This window comes from Zalophus californianus, chromosome 17 (assembly GCF_009762305.2).
Source record: "Zalophus californianus isolate mZalCal1 chromosome 17, mZalCal1.pri.v2, whole genome shotgun sequence".
Lineage (NCBI taxonomy): Eukaryota > Metazoa > Chordata > Mammalia > Carnivora > Otariidae > Zalophus > Zalophus californianus.
This window is the reverse complement of record NC_045611.1, coordinates 36470840-36494015: the sequence shown is the minus strand read 5'-3', so window position 1 is coordinate 36494015 and position 23176 is coordinate 36470840. Positions and strand designations below refer to the sequence as shown.

At 50.3% G+C, this 23176-nt stretch overlaps 1 protein-coding gene and 1 pseudogene across 3 annotated transcripts in view; both read left to right on the top strand.

Moving 5' to 3' along the window:
* The first annotated feature begins 1694 nt into the window (after positions 1-1694).
* LOC118356421 lies at positions 1695-3864 on the top strand (annotated as a pseudogene).
* Positions 3865-9585: 5721 nt separating this feature from the next.
* GPT2 (glutamic--pyruvic transaminase 2) overlaps positions 9586-23176 on the top strand; it is a 34796-nt gene continuing 21205 nt past the window's right edge. For all 3 annotated transcript variants that reach the window (XM_027619359.2, XM_027619358.2, XM_027619357.2), the window contains exons 1-4: positions 9586-9716; positions 9930-10200; positions 17394-17483; positions 19614-19722. In XM_027619359.2, the coding sequence (XP_027475160.1) occupies positions 9958-10200; positions 17394-17483; positions 19614-19722 (442 nt within the window). In that variant the 5' untranslated portion in view covers positions 9586-9716; positions 9930-9957. The remainder of the gene's footprint in view (positions 9717-9929; positions 10201-17393; positions 17484-19613; positions 19723-23176) is intronic.

Genomic DNA, 23176 nt, shown 5'->3' with positions numbered 1-23176 from the left:
ATCAGCTATAATTTTAAAAATATTTTTATTAATAAAGAAAGCTTTGTACCAGGCCACCCTGGTGCTAAACCCAAATCACATATAATGTTCTAGGTAAACATCTATGCCTATTTCCCCAGGCATAAAATAAGAAACACATTGGGGCGCCGGGGTGGCTGAGCTGGTTAAGCGTCTGCCTTCAGCTCAGGTCATGATCCCAGAAGTCGGGCTCCCTGCTCAGTGGGAAGCCTGCTTCTCCCTCTCCCACTCTCCCTGCTTGTGTTCCCTCTCTCACTGTCTCTCTCCATCAAATAAATAAAATCTTAAAAAAAAAAAAAAGAAGAGACACATTTCCTTTCTTAAAACACAGAGGGGTCTGAAGAATGAACAAGAGCTAGAATTTAAAAGCCAAAAGAATAGGGACGCCTGGGTGGCTCAGTCGTTAAGCATCTGCCTCCGGCTCAGGTCATGATCCCAGGGTCCTGGGATCCAGTCCCACATTGGGCTCCCCGCTGAGTGGGGAGTCTGTTTCTCTCACCGCCAGCCACTTCCCCTGCTTGTGCTCTCTCTCTCTCTGACAAATAAATAAAATATAAATAAATAAAAGCTAAAAGAATAAATGAGAGCTACAAAGCATAAGGCCTTGCATAAATATTTTTTCTCTTGAGTTCCTAGGTCCTGAAAATATTTTGCAAGCCTCTCTAGGTGAAAGATTCTGTGGCTTCATGAAGAAAATATCTGGGGAAAGGTAGAGAGGGAACCAGCTGGAAATATTGATTCGAGCCATTGCTTAATATTTTGTCTGCGCTTTAAGGCACTGAACGGCTAAAGTCACTGAATTTGCTGCTCAGGATTCTCTTTATGTTGGTCCCTTGGACTGTTTCTCAAATCTTTCCCAACTGTCTTTGACTAAAGAAGTAAAGTCAAAGAGTTCATATCCCTGCAGGATCAGGAAGCAAGCAATCAAGGAATGTGGAACAACAAACACACTCTGAATGAAAGAGGTTGTATTTGCTCCTGAAGCTTATACAATTGCTCTTTCTCATTCGCTCCTCTACCCTTTCCTCTGCTCATGCTCCAATACCTCCTGGATTTCCTTGAGTCGGTTGCTAAGACCACAACATGCTGCCTCTGCTTTGAAATGTTATCAGTGCAATACTGAACTCTAAAGACTGCTTTTGTGAAATGTCTTTATTCTGTCTCCATCTCTAAATTACACTTATGCTGAACATGTTAGTTGCCTTGTCTAGCTTGATTTTGTATCTTTACAAGTTTATCTTTAACCCACTTTGCTCCTCATTTTGAAAGCTTTACTGATATGTGTGTTCTGGCTATTAGCTCAACTCAACTAATATTTGCTTGTTAGGGAGGCAATAGTTTGACACAAATTGACTCAGAGCAGATGGGATCTCAACAAAATACCCCCGGGCGCCTGGGTGGCTCAGTCGTTAAGCGTCTGCCTTTGGCTCAGGTCATGATCTCAGGGTCCTGGAATCAAGTCCCACATCGGGCTCCCTGCTCTGCGGGAGGCCTGCTTCTCCCTCTCCCACTCCCCCTGCTTGTGTTCCTGCTCTCGCTATCTCTGTCTCTGTCAAATAAATAAATAAAATCTTAAAAAAAAAATACCCCCGAATTTTCTCCTAAAATTTCAAGCCTTTGACTTAAAAAAAAAAAATGAGGCCTTCCTTTCGAAAGGGAATCATTGAAGAGCAAGGATGGGTGCTGTCTGGTATGTGGCAGAGAGAGATGGAGAAGCCTGGCCAAATGCCTCCCAGAAACGCTCAGTAGCCATCTCTGAAACAGGCCATAAGCATTCTAAGATTTACATTGTTTCCCTTTTATAATTTTCTTGCAATATACAGGAAATCCTTGTGATTATTTTTTATTATGGTAAAATATACATAATAAACACTTTGCTATTTTGAGCATTTCTAAGTGTACAGTCAGTGGCATTGAGCACATTTACATTCTTTTTTTTTTTTTTAAGATTTTATTTATTTGACAGAGACACAGCAAGAGAGGAAACACAAGCAGGGAGAGTGGGAGAGGGAGAAACAGGCTTCCCAAGGAGCAGGGAGCCCGATGCGGGGCTCAATCCCAGGACCCTGGGATCATGACCTGAGCTGAAGGCAGACACTTAACAACTGAGCCACCTAGGCGCCCCACATTTACATTCTTCTGTAACCATCACCACCATCCATCTCCAGAACATTTTCATCATCTCAAACTGACACTCTGTACCCATTTTTTTTTTTAAAGATTTTATTTATTTATTTGAGAGAAAGAATGAGAGAGAGAAAGCACATGAGTGGGGGGAGGGTCAGAGGGAGAAGCAGACTCCCTGCTGAGCAGGGAGCCCGATGCGGGACTCGATCCCAGGACTCCAGGATCATGACCTGAGCCGAAGGCAGTGGCTTAACCAACTGAGCCACCCAGGCTCCCGACACTCTGTACCCATTAAACAACTTCCCATTCCACCTTTCCCCCAGCCCTTGGTAATCTAATTTCTGTTTCTATAAATTTGCCTATTCTGGGTGCCCTTTATAGAAGCGGAATCACAATAATTGTTCTTTTGTGCCTGCGTAATGTGCCTCTGTCCTTTCTACTTAGCATAGCGTCTTTACGTTTCATTTATGTTGCAGCATGTGTCAGAATTTCCTTCCTTTTAAAGATCGAATAACATTCCATTACATTTTGTTTACCCAATCTTCTGTCAGGGGACAGTTGGATTGTTTCCACCTTTTGGCAATTGTGAATAATGCTTTTATGAACATAAGTGTACAAATAACTGTTCAAGTCCCTGCCTTCAGTTTCTTTGTGAATGCAGTTTACCCAGTAGGTGGAATTCTATGTTTGTGTTTTTAAAACTTATTTTTATTTTTATCATTATTTTTTAAAACACTGATAATACATTAAGCAAAAAAAAATTAGTCACCAATAAACCCACCACTCAAAGTGGTAGAGTGTCACCATTAACAGTAGAGTGTTTATTCTTTCAGACTTTCTAATCTACCCTAATATCCACAGGGAAAAGAAACTTTAAAAATATCATTTTAGGGCACCTGGGTGGCTCAGTTGGTTAAGCGACGGCCTTCGGCTCAGGTCATGATCCTGGAGTTCCAGGATGAGTCCCGCATCAGGCTCCCTGCTCAGCAGGGAGTCTGCTTCTCCCTCTGACCCTCCTCCCTCTCATGCTCTCTGTCTCTCATTCTCTCCCTCTCAAATAAATAAATAAAATCTTTAAAAAAATAAAATAAAATAAAAATATCATTTTAGGGGCACCTGGCTGGCTCAGTCTGTAGAGCAGGCAATTCTTGATCTTGGGGTCGTGAATTCAAGTCCCATGTTGGGAGTAGAGTCTCCTGAAAGAAAGAAAGAAAAAAAGAAAGAAAGAAAGAAAGAAAGAACGAAAGAACGAAAGAAAGAAAAAAGAGGGGAGGGAGGGAAGAAGGAAGAAAGAGGGATCATTTTATTAGTCTTTCTAGCTCCAAGCCATCTTGGGCTGCTCTGGGCGGGGGCCATCCAACTCCTATGGCAGGAAGGTGGTGGCCACAAAGAAGATGAAAAAGTCACTGGAGTTATCAACTTTAGGCTCTAACTCATTAAGAAAAGTGAAAAGTACATGCTGGGGTACAAACAGACTGTGATGATCAGACATGGTAAAGCAAAACTGTTCATCCTCGCCAACAACTGCCTGGTCTTGAGGAAATCTGAAATACAATACTGCACATGTTGGCCAAAACTGGTGTCCATCACTAAAGTGGCAATAATACTGAATTGGGCACAACATGTGGGAAATACTACAGAGTATGCATTCTGGCTATCATCAACCCAGGTGACTCTAATATCATTAGAAGCATGCCAGAACAGACTGGTGAAAAGTAAATTGTGCAAAATCTTTCTTTAATAAAACTGGCCTGAGCTTGTTTTAAAACTGTTAAATATATAAATATATATTTATAATTAAAATATATAAGTATATATATTTAAATATATAATTTTAATTCTCTCAGCAACCCTCTGAGGAAGACACTGTCTTCACCTCACTGATAGGTAAGGACACTGAGGCTCAGTGAGCAGAGCTTTGCAGCTGTGACTCAGGGAGTCAGTTGGGTTGGAAGGGGAGGCTGGAATGTCTTCAAGCTAGAGCCAGTAACCCAGAAATCAGGAAGAAATGCAGGTCGTTCTGCAGATGAGGAGGCTAAGGCCAAAGAAGACAGCGCTGGCTCAAGGTCACACAACAGATTAGTGACAGATTGGGAACCGGAATTCAGAACTCTCTGATCAGTGCTTTTCCCACTATGATACTGCCTAGCCTTGCATTGTACCTGTGGTTCTCAAAATTTGGTGCACACCAAAATCCTGATGATAGGAGGGGTGCCCAGCTGGCTCAGTCAGTTAAGAGCTGGACTCTTGATTTTGGCTCAGGGTCATGAGATTGTCCAGCTCTGAGCTGAGCACGGAGCCTGATTAAGATTCTCTCTCTTCCTCTGCCCCACCCCCGCTCATGCTTTCTCCAAAAAAAAAAAAAAAAAAATTTTTTTTTAATTAAAATTCCCGATTATATGGCACCTGGGTGGCTCAGTTGGTTAAGCGACTGCCTTCGGCTCAGGTCATGATCCTGGAGTCCTGGGATCGAGTCCCACATCAGGCTCCCTGCTTAGCAGGGAGCCTGCTTCTCCCTCTGACCCTCTTCCCTCTCGTGCTCTCTGTCTCTCATTCTCTCTCTCTCTCTCAAATAAATAAATAAATAAAATCTTTAAAAATAAATAAATAAATAAAATTCCCGATTATAGGAAAATCCCTGGGCAAACCCACCCCTAGAGTTTCAGAACCAATAAGTCTGGAATTGGCACTTCAGGCAAACATTCAGGAGCTCCTTAGATAATACTTTAGAATCATTGTCCTGGGCAAAGACATTTGTTTATTGGGGGCATCAACTTTCACCCAGCTCCCCAAGTGTCCTTGGGAGCAAGAGATCAAGAGTTTCCTCTAGGGTGCCTGGGTGGCTCAGTTGGTTAAGTGACTGCCTTCGGCTCAGGTCATGATCCTGGAGTCCTGGGATCGAGTCCCACATCAGGCTCCCCCTTCTCTGTGGGGAGTCTGCTTCTCCCTCTGCCTCTGCCTGCCACTCCCTCTGCTTGTGCTCACTCTGTCTCTCTCTCTCTATGTCAAATAAATAAATAAAATCTTAAAAAAAAAAAAAAAAGAGTTTCCTCTAAGTCACCCAAGCACCCAGCTTGAGCACGATCTGACATTCTGGAAGGTCTTCCATCCCCCCTGTAGCCCCATAATGCCCATCTGTTTTTCTTCGAAGACCCTCTTACTTTCTGTTTCGCAGAGTGGAACATCCCTCACTGACTCCAAGAACTGGCCACTCTGCCTTGGTGGGGGCTACCTTTCCCGTACTTACTATGCACTGCCCTTCTGCTGGACTGCAACCACCTCGAGAGCACAGACCTTATAGAGTCTACTTCATTCATTCATTTATTCATTCAACAAAAATTTACTGAGAACTTCTGTGTGACAGGTGATATACTAGATTCTGGGGATGCAGAAGAACCTGGCCATTTCTCATCATTCCCTAGTCCAGGCCAACACTGGACTTTGTTGGTGCCACAGTTCATCCTCCTGCACCCTCAACTGCCCCTCTCCAATCCATCCTCATGCCACAGAATTTTAAACATGAATATGATCATGTGACTCCCCTACCCTAAGCCCTCCAGAGGCTTCTAATTGTTCTTAGGATGAAAACTGAAATTCTCACATTTAGGACTTAGGCTGCCTGTTCTAAATCACTCACCTCTGACCCTTGTCTTCCAGCCCTGCTTCTCTCCCTCACTGTCTGCCCTGCAGTCACCCTAGCCTTCTTGGAGCTCCTTGGCGGTCCCTGGGTTGGGACATTTTATGCCTCTTCACTCACACTGAGGTGGAGTGTGAGGTGCAAGATGGATATTAGGGATCTACTTCTGTAAGAGGAAGTGGGAGGCAGCAAGATTGAGCAGAAAAAGAAAAACCGTGAAGCAGGCCTGCCAAAGCCTCAGCCAACCTCCTGGGGAAGCCTTGGAGCAAATACTGCTCCAGCACTTGCTGAGTCTTGCCCAGTCGCTGAGCCTAGGTTCTCCTGTTAGGGTGTGATGGCAACCTTAGGCCAGGCAGTTCTGTGCAAGTGAGGCAGACCCTGATGGCACTGGCAGGCGGAGGCTGGCTATGGACCACACCCCTTGGTTGAAGGCAAATTCTCCCCTGCCTTTTTTTTTCAGGCAAGGTTTCCCTTGATGAGTGAGGGCATATCCCCGTGTCTACCACACCCATCAGTACCGCTACCCCTTATCATCCTGCCAGGCTTCTCTGGGCAGTTCTTTTTTTTTTTTTTTAAGATTTTATTTATTTATTTGATAGAGAGAGAGAGCAAGAGCAGGAACACAGGCTGGGGGAGTGGGAGAAGGAGAAGCAGGCTTCCTGCAGAGCAGGGAGCCCGATGCGAGGCTCGATCCCAGGACCCTGGAACCATGACCTGAGCCGAAGGCAGACGCTTAATGACTGAGCCACCCAGGCGCCCCTCTGGGCAGTTCTCATAGGCTACTTCCTCTGGGAAACCTTCAGTCAGACTTCTGGGCTATAAGTACTCATAACTGTCCTTTTTCTCCCCAGCAGTTATCACAGTTTGCAATCACACGCTTGTGTGTGTGCTTATCTAATGGGTGCCTGCCTTTCCTAAGAAATTGTATGTCTGTGTAGGCAAGGACCATCTGTGTGACTCACTATAGTCCTGGAGCTCAGTTCAGCACCTGGCACACGGGAGGTGTTCAGTGAAAACTTGTTGAGGAATGACGACTAGTACCATGTCTTGCAAACAAATGACTCTCCCAACTGTGTGGGTCGTCAAGGACTTGTGTATTTGGAGCTCTCACCCAGCTCATAGGGAGGACTTTCATGACTGTTTCTTTTTTTTTTTTTTAAGATTTTATTTATTTATTTGAGAGAGAGAGAGAGAGAGAGAGAGAGCCGAAGAGGGGTAGGGTCAGAGGGAGAAGCAGACTCCCCGCTCAGCAGGGAGCCCGATGTGGGACTCGATCCCGGGACTCCGGGATCATGACCCGAGCCGAAGGCAGTCGCTTAACCAACTGAGCCACCCAGGTGCCCCCTCATGACTGTTTCAATCAGGTTTTATCTTTAATATTTAGAAACCTGCTCCTGCCCCACCCCAATCTGGTGTAGGGGCAAAATTAAGGCAAAGTTCACTCTATTGCCACCATCATCATCACAACCACCACCCAAAAGCCTTTCTAGGGTTCAGTGCATTGCAATGGCAGTGCAAATTTCCAAACCCAGAGAGCTACACAAGCCTGGTCCCTGCATGTATGGACTGAAGCGCTGGGTTAGAAATCACAGTCCGTGCTCTGCATTTGACTGTGCCACCTGAATAAGTCACCTAATCTCTCTGAGCTTCATCTGCAAGATGGGGATAATGCCTGCCTTTTTCACTTCATTGATGTCTATCAGGTTCAAATGCAGTGATAAGTATGAAAGTACTCTATAAATTGTAAAGTGTGGTTCACAGGAAAGAAAGGGAGCTTTCTTCTCGTGCAGGCTGGCAAAGGACATGATTGGGACATTAATTTGTTTTCTACAATGATGACGTGTGAGCCCATGTCGATGGACTGTGTGCTAGGCATTGTTTTTCCCAGTTTTGCAAATGGATTTGTGCTCACCTTTCTATGCCCACCCACCCTCCCAGCTCCCCTGCCCTTTCTGATCTGGGGTGGAGACAACAGGAAGTACACCGACCCTTGGGTGAACAGTGAGGGACTGTGTTTACATCATATGCGGGTCAAGGTTAAATGTGTTTTAGAGGAAGACGAGTGTGTGGGTGTGTTTCTCCACAACAGGGCAGCGCAGGTGAGAACGTGATGTTGAAGGCAGTGGAATCCTTAGAGAAGCCAAGCTCCCCGGGGGGAATGTCTTACCTGGAGGCTGAATACCTGGCCACTGGGACAGAGGCCGGGAAGGAGGCAGTATCCGCGTAGGTGCTAGGGGTGGAACCATTGATCAGAAGTCCAAATAACTGTCCTTGGTGGGCAAGCCAGTTTGCTAACATAGGAATATTCAGAGAGATTTTCATTTCTGCTGCTCCCTCAATCCCCTTTTCCCCTTTATTGGTAATCAACTTATTTAATCCAAGTATATGGCATTCTCTTGACAAGGATGAGTAAGACTGACCCACAGCACTAGGTTCCAAACTCCTGGCTTTTTCAGAGTTACCTCACTGAACTATCTTCACAGTCCCAAGAGGTAAGTGTGTCCCCCCATTTTACAGATGGGGAAACTAGGCTTACAAATGCTAAGTAACAGCCAAGAGGTAAGTGATTATATGTATCTATGTTCAAACCCAGATTTTCTAGTACCTTTTCCCCTACACTGCTGTGTTTACGTGCCCCTTGTCCCCTACTTCCATAAATCTAATATTGAGTGTGTGTGTTTGTTGGGGTGAGGGAGCTTTGGGCTCTTTTTCTGCAGGAAAACACCTAGACACAGAATTTCCAAGAGGGGAAGGGACCTTAGGGGTCATTTAATCCAATTTACTTTGCCAATAGAGAATCTGAGGCCCAGAGAGGGAAAGTGACTTCTCCCACATGACCTCTGGATTTTGGTGTCTCAGACCTGGTGTCTTCCATTCCGGCTCTTGCCCTGCACTCACTCTGGGGGTGCCAAGGTGACTTTTCCTGGTAATACCTTTGGCAAAAAAAAAAAAAAAAAAAAAAGCTACCCTATGCTGAACATTCATTCTTCAACAAATATTTACTAGTTCCTACCTATCTGCCAGGAACGCTTACAGGTGCTATGAATAGAATGAATAGGAAAAACTGCCCTTCTGGAGCTTACATGGTGAATGCAGGAGGTAGACCATAAGCCGGTAAGAGGTATCTAAACAAGGTAACTTCAGACACTTGCAAGAAAATAAAGAGGTAATGAAGGTAGGGAAGTGCTACAGATGAAGTCAGGAAAAGCCTGACCACCTGGTACATGCCTGGTGCTGGTCCTTTAATTCTCACAATCCTTAGAGGCTAGGGTCAGACCTCCGCTTTGCTGACAAGGAAACTGACGTTCAGAAGGGTAAGAAGTGGCAATCAAGTCCCGAACTCCTAAGCTCCACTTCCTACCAGCCCCCGTTGAGCTGCCACTGCCACCTTCGGGTCCTGGATGATGAAACCCGAGGCGAGGACTGCACCATCTCTCAGCCTGTCTCCTCGCAGGTGTTGGATAGTGCGGGGGGGTGGGGGGAGGAGTCGTGAGAGGGTGGGATGCGGCTCCAAGGAGACACGGCAAATAGCTCTAAATTCGTAGAAGGCTGAAAGAACAGCCCCTGGCCCTGCCCCAGCCCAACTCTCCAGCCCCTCAGCGGGGACAAAGGAGCCCGCCCGGCCCCCGGCAAAGTCTGAAGACCGTTCCCGCCTCTGGCCCGGCCCCCTATCAGGCCAGCGCGGAGCACTATGGGACTTGTAGTTCAACCAGCTCTCTACATCGGCTCTGGAAGAAGACTGGGGAACTACAAGGCCCAGGAGCCAGTGGGCAGGTCCGGGGCGGACCCGCCGGCTGTGGGTGTGCGAGCGCAGGGGGCCGGGCGGTGCGGGCGCTGGGCGCTGAAATGCGGCTGCGGGTGCCGAAGCCCCGGGCCAGTTTTAGGCGCGCGCGGTAGCTGGGCGCAGCGAGGGTTGGCCAGGCGGCGGCGACAGGCACGTTGCATGCGTGCATTGGGCGCAGCTTTTGCAGAAATTGCTTTGGCTCTGCAGTAGCGCGGTGGAGGGTCCGAGTCGCCGGGGGATGGGCACCCGGCCCCGGAGCCAGGCTGGCACCGCTCGCTGAAAGGGCCCTTGGCTGGGCTTGGGGGTGGGGGCACTGGTGCCCGCCTTGGACTGTGCGCGACGTGTTTATTCTTTTTCTTGTAGTGTCAAGGTTTCCCTGGACGGGCGCGCGATGCAGCGGGCAGCGGCACTGGTCCGGCGGGGCTGCTGCCCCCGGACCCCGGGCCCGTGGGGCCGTAGTCAGAGCAGCGCAGCCGCCGAGGCCTCGGCAGTGCTCAAGGTGCGGCCCGAGCGGAGCCGGCGCGAGCGCATCCTTACGCTTGAGTCCATGAACCCGCAGGTGAAGGCTGTGGAGTATGCGGTGCGGGGACCCATCGTGCTCAAGGCCGTCGAGATCGAGCTGGAGCTGCAGCGGGTGAGCGCGGGCGCCGCGGCCCGCCAAGCGGGAGGGCCTAGGGAGGCTACCGTCGCCGAATCGCGCGGGGGTCGGGGGGAGGGAGAGCAGTAGCTATCCGCGGCTGGGGTCCACCCGCTGGGGCTTCCTCCCACCCGGGTGGCCAGCTTCTTCATTCAGCCAAGGTTGGCTAAAACAAGAATGCCCTCCTCCCATCCCTTCACCCACTGGTTCCCGGCACCTGGCACAAAGTAAGGCCCTCAGATACGGTTCACTTGTTGAACTGAATTCATCAATTATAATTGAGCGACCGGTAGTGCCAGGCACTGCACGTTATGTGGCTGTCCTACCCGCGGTGGAACCAAGATCCATGGGGGGAGGACTACAACCAGCAGGAAATAAATCAGAGAATTTCAGATAGTGAATAAGTGCTTTGAAGAAAGTAAAATGGAGGAATGGTGTAAGGGGGTGCTGGATGGGAGTGTTGGGAAGGATACCATGTTAGGTAGGAGATGGAGGAAGGCTCTAAGACTTGGGTTTGTTCCCAAAGCTTTTTTCTTTCTGAGGCCTTTTGGGTCATTCTGCCAGTAGTGGTTCCATGACAAGAGTGGAGGTGTGGAGGAGGGTCCTGACAATTCCTGCCTTTAGGCCCCTCACTGAAACCTTGATTGGCCACCACAGTTTGTTCTCTGGGGATGCACTCATCCCCAGTGCGTAGTCAAAATCTTGAGCCTTTGGGGCCTTGGTAGGAAAACTGTGGTGCTTTCTTTCTGGCTGGCTGGGATCTTGGCTTTAGTTTGTAGTTGTATGTAAAAGTGCCTGCATCCCCAGGAGTGATTTCTCTCTTCCTACAACCAGGGTGACTGGGTGTGTGTAAGAGCTACCTCTGTAAGACACCAGTTCTAACCTGAGTGGAATTGAGGAGGCCGAGTCAAGAGTGGCAATGTAAAAAAAAAAAAAAAAAAAAAAAGGCAAATACTCCTAAGATTTGTAATATCTTTTTTTTTTAAAGATTTTATTTGTTTATTAGAGAGTGAGCGAGAGAAGCAGCATGAGAGGGGAGAGGGTCAGAGGGAGAAGCAGGCTCCCAGCTGAGCCGGGAGCCCAATGTGGGACTCGATCCCAGGACTCCAGGACCATGACCTGAGCTGAAGACAGTTGCTTAACCGACTGAGCCACCCAGGCGCCCAGATTTGTAATATCTGATGAAACAACTGCTTGCTTAAGATAGTTCTAGCCCAGAATGCGGGTGGGGGAGGGTTCCTTGATCTTGTTCTCAGAGGCTCTAGACTGGGTGACTCTGGGGCAAGTTGATCACTTAGTGTCCCTTGAACGCGTGGGAGGAAGCAGTGGTGGGATGCCCAGTTCTCCAGGCTGAAAATAGTGAGCTGAACAAGTCAGAGTCCAGGGTCTCCCTCTGACTCCTTGCAGGGCTAAGTTTAAGGTTTGGCCCACAGAAGTCTGGCTTGGTTTCTGTGCTTCGCTGGCCTGAGGTGGGCCAGGCACCGAAAACATGAGTTTTGCCACTCTGCTCCTTGTGGCTCTCTGGCCGACTGGAGTTGCCTGTCCTTGAGACAATAGTCTCCCTGTTAAAACAAAGCTGAGATTAAATTGTTCTCGGCTTATCACTTTACAGCTAATTCCTCTGGTTTCAGAGCTGGTAAGGGCTCCAGGAATTGTCTCTATCTACCTTTTGCTAAATAGCGGCTTGGGTGTGGGCTCCATGAAGTATGAGGATGATTAGGACAGAAAGGTGTCCGTCTTTGTCTTCAGGAGGCTGACTGCCCTCCTGTTCTCTGGATCTGAGCCTCTCCCCCACCAGTTCTTCAAGGACTGGTGGGATATTTTAGCAGGCAGAGAAAAATGTGAGAGAATTCCACGTGGGAGCTGTGAGCAAAGATGGAAGGTTGGGAAGTTCTGGGCATTTGGGGCATGGATTGGTGCTATTTGAAGAGCACCATGGCAGGGGAATAGGGGTGATAAATGAGACAGAAAAGGTGGGCTGGAGTCTTGGGTGCCGGGCTCAGGACTTTTCTGGTGGAGGGTGGGGGTTTTGGTGTGAAGTGGGGAACCATGAAGGTTTTCCAGCCCAGGGTATGGTTCCATGATTGAGGTGGACAAATTTCTTGGTCATTTAAGCTGGAAACACCCTGTGATTTCTGGGACAGACACCCCACATTCCCGTGGCTTACTCTGGAGTAAGTTGAGTTTTCTGTGCACCTGCTTTCTGGTGCTTTCATTCAAGCTCCTCCCTTCTCGTTTTATTCTCACTTTGTCCCCGTCTAGGTGCTGGAGACATAGCTCAGCCAAGCCAGCATAGCCTCACTTAAACCTTTCATTTTGGGAGACAGCCTCTCTCTACTTTGCTAGCTTACACAGTGCCCCTTCTGAGAGAGCCATATTTTCCCAGTCATTTTTTTTTCTTTTTTTGGCTTGGCTGTGCACAGCGTCATTTTTTTTCTACCTCTGTTTTGAAATGCAATGATCAAAACTGGACTGATGTTATAAAGGGTTTGATTGGGTAGAGATGGGATGGGTAAGGATTTGTAGGGTGACTTGGGGTGAATCTCATCCTCTCTGGACTTGGGTTTCCCTAGTCTATAAAAGGAGAGAGGTGGCTTGGTGGGCCCAGAGATTCCCCACCCCCCACAACCCCTGCCCTGACTTTTGTACTGTCTTGTCCATCTGAAGGTGTCCTGGCCTTTGTGTTGCCTTTTGGTTCTGGTGTTTGACTTTGAGGTGGCTTGCCGGGTGAGCCCCGTCCTTCTGTGATAGGAGTGGAAAATGCTCAGGAAAGCCTGAAGGAGGGAGGAGTAGTTGGCTAAGTGGGTGTGAACGGGTTCATTCTCCTCCCGTGCAGTCTGTGTGCTCTCAGGGAGGCCCTATTTCTCGCTGACAGCAGCTCCAAGCTCCAAGGGGGAGAAATGATTAGCTTTTCAGATCCTGGTGTTCACTGGGAGCAGCACTTAAAAATAAGCTGAAATTAGGAGTTTTGAAAAGATCTGTCAGTTCTTCCTCAACCTACTTCTTTTTTTCTTTATTGCAGGAGGGGAGGAAGTTGACACAAGTAGAGACACAGGAGTGGCTTTACTTCTATTTGTAAAGTACACACAGTTGGGGCAAAACATTCATAAATAGAGGGAAAAACTGATGATGACTGTTAACATCAGTTTGTACTGCATCTACACCGGTAAAAATGGAAGGTGCTAGATAGAACCTGGTTATAGTTAGCTGAGAACTAAGATCGGCAACCCTGGCTGTTCCAAGCACAGGTGGTGAAATCTCACTGGTCATTTTCTTTATTTTTTAAAGATTTTATTTATTTATTTGAGAGAGAGAGAGAGAATGAGAGATAGAAAGCACTAGAGGGAAGAGGGTCAGAGGGAGAAGCAGACTCCCTGCTGAGCAGGAATCCCGATGCGGGACTCGATCCTGGGACTCCAGGGTCATGACCTGAGCCGAAGGCAGTCGCTTAACCAACTGAGCCACCCAGGCGCCCCTGGTCATTTTCTTTATAGAGTTTAGATGCTACTTTAAAATGAATTTGTAGTGTGGGCTTCTAATAGAAGAAACCCTCCACCACCCACCCCTGCCCAGGTCACCATGGACCTGCATCCTGGGCTTTGCTTTACGTGCTGTGGGCCTCAGAGAAGTCTCTCAGAGCACCTTGGCCTCAGTTTATGCCTCTGCAAAATGGGGCCAACTTATTTCTTCTAAAGACTAGTTTGAGATGTTAGTTATGATGCTTTGAAAACAGCTAGAAACCAGTTAGAACTCTTAAAGAGTCCTTTTCTAAAACTAATGAGAGTTGCTTGAGGAGAAGCGCCACGGGATGCCCTTTCCTTGCCTTCATGCTGAGCCTCTCTGGGTCTGGGAATGCATTCTGCAGGGTTGGCTCTGTCTTGCCTGGGCCTTAGCCTTGCCGTCATGAATTATCCTATTTGGAGCTCATCAGCTTTACTTCCTGCTTCTGCCCTGTGAGTCTCAGTTTCTACGGGTGACCCTCCCACAGACCCTCGGAGTTCAGGGTATTTCCCATCCCATGTGGACCTTGGTGGGACCTTGGGTACCCAGACCCAAGAAAAGAGATGCACAGTGTTACCAGACTTCTTGTCAGCAGGCCCTGAATTGGTTGAGCAGTGCAGTGAGCGGGCATGGGAAAGGAACATCCAGAGCTCTGTTCCAGGATATAACTGCCCTACCAACCCCCCCGCCACCACCACGTCACATGAAATGACAGGAGCCATCCCTTGCTCAAGAAAGCCTTGAGCCTGTTAGAATCATCCTTGGGCCCTCAACCCTCCTAGTGATGTTGGACCTGTGAACTGGGAAGGACAATGATAGTCTTTTTCCTTCTCCTTGGTAACACCCTCAGAAATATGCCATCCTTGAACCTGAGGGCCTATTCCCTGATCCCTACTTAAGCTGAATGGTGTGGAAGGAGTTCCTCTGGGTAGGATCTTATCTCACTGCCCCAGAGGGAAGTAGCTCTGGGTGGAATGTATGCAAGTGGATTATCTAGATGTGCTCTAGGATACTGTGGGAGGAAACTGGGATGCTACCTGCTGACCTGACAGGTTCCTGGGGGCTGGGCTGAGGCAAGGTCACCATTGGGTGTGCCTACCAGGCCTGGATGAGTCACTCTGGGCAGGAGTCTGTCCCTGGCTCCTTGGTATTTCCCATCTCGTGTGGACCTTGAGTACCTAGAGATAGGAATCTGCCCAGAACAGTCTCCTCTATATGGGGGCCTGTGGCTGGGCAGGCTGGTCTGCTGCCCACAAGGGAGCAAGTCCTCCCCGCCCCCCCAAGCTCATCCATCACAGCAAAATGTCAGGAGTCTGTGGGCACCCAGACTCAAGAAAGGAGATGCTCAGTGTTCCCAGGCTTCTTGTCAGCAGGCCTTGAATTTGGTTGAGCAGTGCAGGGGGCGGGCATGGGAAAGGAACATCCAGGGCTCTGTTCCAGGCATTTTCTCTCCCTGCATTGGGCTGGCTGAGGGCCCGCAGCTGTGTGTTGGTTCCTGGCCCTCGACTGTGACAGATTTTATCCATCCCAAAGAATGGACTGTGCCCATACCATAGAAATTACCTGTATTCCGCTGGCCAGGCCTAGGGGGCTGTGGCAGTTCACAGGCTGACAGAGGGACCTGTGCACGGAGCCCAGTCCGGGGCCAAGGGGTGGGTGGGTCCTGCCCCTTTGCACACTGTGGCCTGGCCCCTCCTCCACAACCCCCCTCCTGCCTCCTGCCCCTGGGGTGAGCCCTGGGGCCACATGCCTCACAGTCTGTCTCCAGGGCCCTGCTCTCACCCTTGTCCTAGCCCTGGAGCAGAGGGTGGTGCCACCCATATGCCTTGGCCCTCAGGACACTTAAGCTGCTTTTCCCATGCACCCTGGGACCTCTTTTCATACTGACCAGCCCTGAAGAGCTCTGCAGAAGGGACACAGGGAATTAAAAGGCCTCTTCCCCCCATAAGCTTTTGGAGACTTATCAAGCCCTGTTTATGAAGGTCCAGGGCCATTTCTGAGACACCCTCAGCCCGCTCTGTCCCCAACTCCATGCCTTCTTGCTCCAGAGCAGCCAGATATATGGGAGGGTCTTACGGGTGGCAGGGAAGGGTCAGGAAAACTGGTTTGCCGGCTACTTTCGGCCCTTAAGGTCACTGTGTTTTACTTAAGGTGTATATTACTGATTTTGAAAAGGGAAAGTTTTCTAAAGGTGCTTTTATTCCCACATTGTGGGAAATGGAGAAAAGACAAGGGTCAAAACCATAGAAAACAGGGAGGCAAGCCCTAAGAGACACTTAACTCTAGGAAACAAACTGAGGGTTGCTGGAGGGGAATGAGGTAACTGGGGGATGGGCATGAAGGAGGGCACTTGATGGAATGTGCACTGGGTGTTATATGCAACTGATGAATCACTAAATTCTACCCTTGAAACTAATAGTACACTATATGTTAACTAAATTGAATTTAAATAAAAAATTAAAAAAAAACATAGAATAGTATTTTTAAAACTTGAATTTAGCATGCCCTTGAGGAAAGGGCAGCTGGAGATGGGAAGCTGGCCAGGCCTTGTACCCAGGCCACCCCTCGGTCCCACCACCTCCTTGCCCCACAGCCTTCTTAACTCTACCCATGACCCTCTTGACCTTGTCCTTGGTCGGGCTTTGTAAGATGATGATGTGCGTTCCTAGTGTTTGTCTCAGGGAATCCTCCAGCCACCCTGGGAGGTCCTTGAACCTGCTGCTGATTGTTACTCTTCCTGGTGGCAAATTATGGACTTATCAGGGAGCTCTGTGGAATCCCCACATTTCCAGATCCCCACAAACCTCCATCCAAAGTGCATTTTCTCCGCGGCAGCAGGGAGTCCCTTAGTCACTCCCCCACCCCCCAACACCCCCACTCCCCAGCGTTGAGGTTGGCAGGTGTCTGAGTCCCTCTGGGACCTCCTTCCGGTGCTGAACACATTGCACAGGCAGTGGCCACGAATTTGTTCTGCAGCCACTCTTTTTCCACCTCCGGTGAATTTTTTTTTTTTTTTTAAGTGAAAATCAGCCCACATTCTTTATTCTGCAAAGCCAGGTTGCAAGGGAACAAGCCTAGAGGTCCCCACTGATGGGGGTCTTCTGGAGGGGCAGGGGGCCGTGGTGCCCCTGCCGTTTATTTAGGCTGTTGAGGCGTAACCGTGCTTGGGGGTGAGTTGTGGGAGCCTCTCCTTGACGTTTGGGGGCCTCTGCTACTGACCCCTGCCTCCCACCACTTTTGCCCCAAGGTCCTCTTTTTAGGCATCCCCCCCACGCCCCGGTTGACTGGTGACCATGGACCTGCAGCTGCTTCAGGGTGCTGTGGTAGCCCAGGAGAGCTCTTTAGCCTTCTCAGAAAGTGGGGGACGCTGAGCATAGTGGCTGAGAAGTCATCTTGGAGTCTGGCTTCAAATCCCCGTACTTGTATTTATCAATTATGTGATCTCTCTTAGCCTTTTGAAACCTCATTTTCCTCATTTGTAAAATGAAATTAATACTAGTTCTTCATGGGGTAGTGGTTAAGGTTAAATGGGGCAAGCCATGTCAAGGGCTTGACACTATGCCTGACACCTGGTAAGGCTCAAAATAGGAGTGTTTATTAATATCCTGTGGGGGCATTGCTTGGCCTCTGGAATCCAGGATCTGAGAGTCTCCAAGTAACTAACCACCTGTTGCCTTCTCTCTGCCCAGGGTATCAAAAAACCATTCACTGAGGTCATCCGTGCCAACATCGGGGACGCCCAGGCCATGGGACAGCAGCCAATAACCTTCCTCCGACAGGTAAGCTGGCCCTCAGGAGCAGAGCCTGCCGGGAGAGCAGGAACTGGAGGCTGCTAGGGCCAGCCAGCTCCTCTCATCCCTGCTTCCTCCCCTGTCCAGCGCCCTCGGGACACAGCAGGCACCAGAACCTCACAGGGAGGTGCCATTAAAGTAGCAGCCCCCTCCAGTGCCTGACGTCGCCCGGGTCTCTCCCTCAGCCTCCTGCCCTTCCAAAGCTGTCTAGAATGCCTAGATTCATTGTGGGGTTACTCTCGTGTCCGAGGCTCCCAGGGATGCCCTTCCCTAGTCATGGTCTCTGATACCGAGTTTGGAGCTTGGGTCAATAAGCACATCAGAGGCAGCCTGAAGAGGTAGAGGCCCAGTGGGCTGGGAGGTGGTGTGTGGGGGTGCGGGTACTTTGATCCCAGGTGAGACACCCCGAGTTTGAGTGTTGACTGCCACTTACCATCTGGGTGGCTTTGAGCAAGTACAGATCACCAGAGCCTGCCTTGGAGGACAGCTGGGGGCCCCAGAGCAACGCTGAGCATGAAGTGCCCACCCCTGGCCCAGCAGGAGAGTGTGGGGTTGGAGGCCACTGTCAGCTGCTCCTCTCCTGGCCGCCTCGCTGCTGTGACCCATCCTGCTCCGGGGGTCTGCAGGAGGCGGGTTTTATGCTCCAGCGTGAGCACCAGCCACAAGGATGCTGCATGGGCTGAAACTGGGGCATTGGTGGGCTGGAGGAGAAAAAACAGGGTGGGAAAATGCCATAGGGCTGCCTGAACAGAGGCTAGGACCAGCTGTGGCGAAAGCTGTTTTGCAGAGAATTGGAGCAAAATACGGCGCTTACATGGTTAAGGTTCGCAGGCTTGGGCAAGCAGGGCAGCTGAGCACCGAAGGCCCCGGACCCTGCCCTACTCTCTGGGTGGGGGGGTGTGGGGACCTTACTTAGCTCAGGGAGTTCACACGGGGTCTGGGGGAAAGAACCGAGGCTAGCACTGACCTGAGGAACGTCCATTGGGCCTCCCCTCCCATGGCCGCTGCTGCTGACCTCAGGCGCTCACCAGCTGCCTGGGCCCAGGATGGGGAAATGGATCGGACCAAACAGAGCAGCTTTGCCAGCGAGGCGGAGGCAGCAGGAGGCTGGAGGGCCCTGGCTATCCTAGAATCACGCAGCTCTGGAGGAAAGAGGCCAGGGGAAAGAGCCCCTGCCTGGGGCTCTGGGCAGGAATGTTGCCTCAGCCTTCCCTGGCTGGCTGACATGTTCCCAAATCCAATGCTGCCTCTGGCTGTGGCAAACCCAGCTTCTACCTGGTGCTGGCATCCTGCAGCCTTCACGCTTGTCGCATCTTCACAAGTGCCTGTGGGAGGAGAGCAGAGGGTAGGCTGGGTCACTACCCATTGCACCAGTGAAGAAAAGCGAGGCTCCAAGAGCCAGCTCCCACCTGTAGTCACCCAGCCGGTGTCAAGAGCCACGAGCCCTTATGTCCCCTCCGTGCTCTTGGCACAGTTCCTAAGCTACCAGCTTAGACTTGCCCTGTGAGCTGGGGTTTACAGGCACTTCTGCAAACATTTCCTTGCTTAATCCTCTTAATTTGTGAGGTTAGGGTGATTTTCTCTGTTACAGAGATGGGAAAGCTGACCGGGCTTTCAGTTCTGGCCAGGAAAGGAGATGATGGTGAGAAAAGGGGCAGGGGGTTGAGGGCATGCAGGAGGACACGCAGTCTGTGAGTTAGGGGTCTGTGCTTTCAGTTGGGGTTCACCTGCTTGCTCAGCCCTGGCCCCGGCTCAGGAGCCCCCTGGATCTTGTGGCCTTGGGTGTGTGAACTGCTGTCCTCTTTGGAAGAGTTGGGGCCAAGGACTGAGGGGTAGGCTCCTTCTGTTCCCTGCTCCTCTTCTGGCAGACCCCCTTTGGGTCCCAAGCCCAGGTCATGATGTAGTCCACCTTTCAGCATCTCTCCTGCTGCAAAGAGGCCAGCATGCTCCTCCCCATGCACCTCCAAGCTCCCCCAGGCTGGAGCCCTTGTACAGAGGCATGCACATCCCAAAGTTGTCATCTTCACAGGGTCAATGCTTAGGGTCCTTGTGCCCGCCCCTCCTGGCGCTCTGGGGTGGGGGGTGCTGGGAGCCCAGCTCGCGCCTCTGTTCCCCCAGGTGATGGCACTCTGCACCTACCCAAACCTGTTGGACAGCCCCAGCTTCCCAGAAGATGCGAAGAAACGAGCCCGGCGGATCCTACAGGCTTGTGGCGGGAACAGCCTGGGTGAGGCCCCCCAACTAGCCAGGTCCCAGAGGGCATGAAGTGGGTTCCGAGGGCATGTGTTCTGAGCATGGGCCTGGGCCCTGGCCCCGAATGGAGAGTTATTCATGTGAGTGAGTGTGTGAATGTGTATGGCATGGTGACACACAGAGTAATGAAAAGTAGTCTTCCTCTTCCTGTCTGCCCTGTTCAGCTGCTGTTAGCTGGGCAGTGAGGTAAATGCCATCTTTTTGAGGACCAGGGCACTTCAGTTGCGAGAGCCTACATTGGCCTGGAGTTTGACTTTACACCTGGGAGCCAGCTTGAGTAACTGACCCTCTGTCAGAACAGAGGGTTGGTTTTTTTTTTTTTTTTTTTTTTAAAGATTTACTTATTTTAGAGAGAGAGCAGGAGGAGGGAGAGAATCCTCAAGCCAACTCCCTGCTAAGTGCAGAGCCTGATGAGGGGCTCGATCCCAGGACCCCGAGATCATGACCTGAGCTGAAATTAAGAGTCAGATGCTGGGGCGCCTGGGTGGCTCAGTCGTTAAGAGTCTGCCTTCAGCTCAGGTCATGATCCCGGGGTCCTGCGATCAAGCCCCGCATCGGGCTCGTTTCTCCGCGGGAAGCCTGCTTCTCCCTCTCCCACTCCCCCTGCTTGTGTTCCTTCTCTCGCTGTGTCTCTGTCAAATAAATAAAATCTTAAAAAAAAAAAAAGAATCAGAGGCTTACCTTGAGTCACCCAGGCGCCCCTCAGAGCAGAGGGTTTAACCCAGGGATGGGCCTCAGTGACAGGCCAGGTGAAGTGTGGTGCGAGGCTTTGTCCAGCCTTCTTGCCTGTCTGTCACCCCCACGGCAAGAAGTGGCAGGCAGTTCCTGGGGAAGGGGAGTGCTGTGAGATGCTTGTGAACCCCAGTTGGTGGCTTCCTTCCTTCTGACCGTGCTGTCTGCCCTCATCCCTTGTGTTCCCACCACCCCGGCCTTTGGCCTCTTTGCTGGAAGCCCACGCCCAGCCATCTGCCTCCTTATGGAGGGAGCACTCCATGGAGGGAGGCCCTGGAATTTGGCCCCCGTAGATGTGAAAATGATATTCTCTCTCCCTTTGCTGCTGAGATGTCTCTGGGCCTCTGGCTCTTTTCTCATCTCCTGTTCTTTGTTCTGTTTACTTTTGCCCCATTCCTTTGCCCCACGCCTACACAGGGGATCCAGCTTTCCTCACCCCAGGAAAAATAGTTGTCTTAGAGTTTTTTAGGACACGTGCCTGAATGTTTTGGAACGTGGGAGAGTGATTCTTGCGGCTTCTCAGCAGAGGATCAGCTACCTTTGGCCTCTCTGCCATACCCCAGCCCCTCCCCTTCCTTTTTCTGCTTTTTCCCTTTAATGAGAGCCCTGTGCTTACTACCTTCCTTGCTGTGGTTGCTCCACCAGCCCTCTGTCCGAGTCTGGTCACTGTCCTTCAGGGTGTCCCTCTCAGGAAGGGGCCAGCTCCCCCTTGCTTTCCTGCCCGCCAGACTGGGGAAGGTGTGGGCCAGCACCTTGTGTGGCAAGGCCAAAACCACAAGCTGGCAGAGAACAACCTGACAGCCCAAATGCCCAGGCTGCAGGCTCCTCTGTTCCTGCGCCCTCTGCCCAGCTCACAGGACAAACGCGCTTCTCAAAGACCCCGTGGCCATGGGCCTAAGATTCCTGGAAGCTGCAAGGAGAGGCGGGGGAGGGAGTATTGGCCTTCTGCATACCTGATGTGAATGTCTGGGGAAGTGGGAGGGGTTCTTTGTTCCCCGTAGGAAGTTTTCACCAAGTTTTTGCAACTCTTGTCAGCCAGGGCTGTGGGGAAGAGTTTGGGAGGCCACGTTCATGTGAGTCCCCTCTTGCGGTGTTGTAGCAAGAGGAAAGTTGGCCTGTGGGGTTTTGGGGACCTGCACTGAGTTCTGTCTGAGGACCCTATGAGGATAGATTAGGTGGGTACTCCCTGAGCCTCTCTCCTCCTTGAACTAGGAAGTACTCTACTCACCTCCTGGGCTTTTGAAGGAGGTTGACGTATGTGCTAAAGCCCCTTGTCAGGTGTGGAGAAGTGCTGTCCCTGGGGATCACCACCAGTCCCTGCCCATGGCAGGGGGTAGGGCAGTGTCATCCTGGGGGTGGTGCTCTGTTAACTAAGCCTACCAGCCCATAGAAGTAAGGGGAATGGAAAATGTCAGTATGCTCAGGGCGACCCCGACCCAGGTTGGGATTATTAAGTATGTAAACAAGGTCTTAGAGCTCATCTGGATGTGTTTTTTTTATCGCGCCCTTTAAAATTACTTTTTTTTAAAAAAGATTTATTTATTTATATGAGAAAGAGCATGCACAAGTAGGGGGAGGGGGAAGGGTGAGAGAGACTCTCATGCAGACTCCCTGCTGAGCGCAGAGCCTTCAGACCTGGGCCTCAGTTGAGATCATGACCTGAGCCAAAATCAGGAGTTGGATGCTCAACCAACTGAGCCACCCAGGTGCCCCTAAAATTATTTCTTACTGGAGTTTCCTTATTTTCTGTTTGATGAGTAATTCAGTTCTCAGGTTGTATCTTGGATCTTACATAAGATTAAGGTGGAATCTGGACATCCAGGGAGGTGCAGGTCCTTATGTAGCCCTCCCGGAGCGCTGCTCCAGGCTCTGAGGGACACTGGTGAACCAGGCAATGGAATTTCCATGCTCAAAAAGTTCACGGTCAGATTTGGGAGAAACAAACATTAAAAAGAACTCACACAAAAAATAATCTCTAGTTTTCATGAGTTCTTGGAGAAAAAGCAGAGAGCTATGGGGCTTTAAGTAACCAGGAATTCTAAGGTAGAGGAGGGGTTTAAGGAGCAAATATGATTCAAATTCAAGTGGACGGTGAGTAATAGAGAACCTACAAATGCATGCCAAACAGAAGAAATGGTGTGTGCAAATGCCCTGAGGTTTGAGAACTGAGTGTGATCAAGTGAAGAGGTCTGGATGGGGTGGTATGTGATGGGGCTGGGAAGTTTGGCAGTGGTGATGATGCTGGTTTGTAGGCCATGGGAGGCAGGTTGCCATCAGTCTGAAGGCAGTGGGTCCTAAGCAGGGCTGTAGTGGGGTGGGGCCAGGCAGGAGGATAGGTTGCTCTAGCAGAGATGCACAGAAGAAATAGGTAATGGCCCCTGCTCTCAAGGAACTTACAGTCAACATGGGGAGGCAGGGGCACCTGGGTGGCTCAGTTGGTTAAGCGACTGCCTTCGGCTCAGGTCATGATCGTGGAGTCCCGGGATCGAGTCCCACATTGGGCTCCTTGCTCAGCAGGGGGTCTGCTTCTCCCTCTGACCCTCTTCCCTCTTGTGCTCTCTCTCTCTCATTCTCTCCCTCTCAAATAAATACAATCTTAAAAAAAAAACATGAGGCAGGCTTCATGTGTATACAATAAATAACTGGAGAAATTGCATGTCATGGGAGAGGCTGGGCGTGGGGCAGTAGCTTTATGA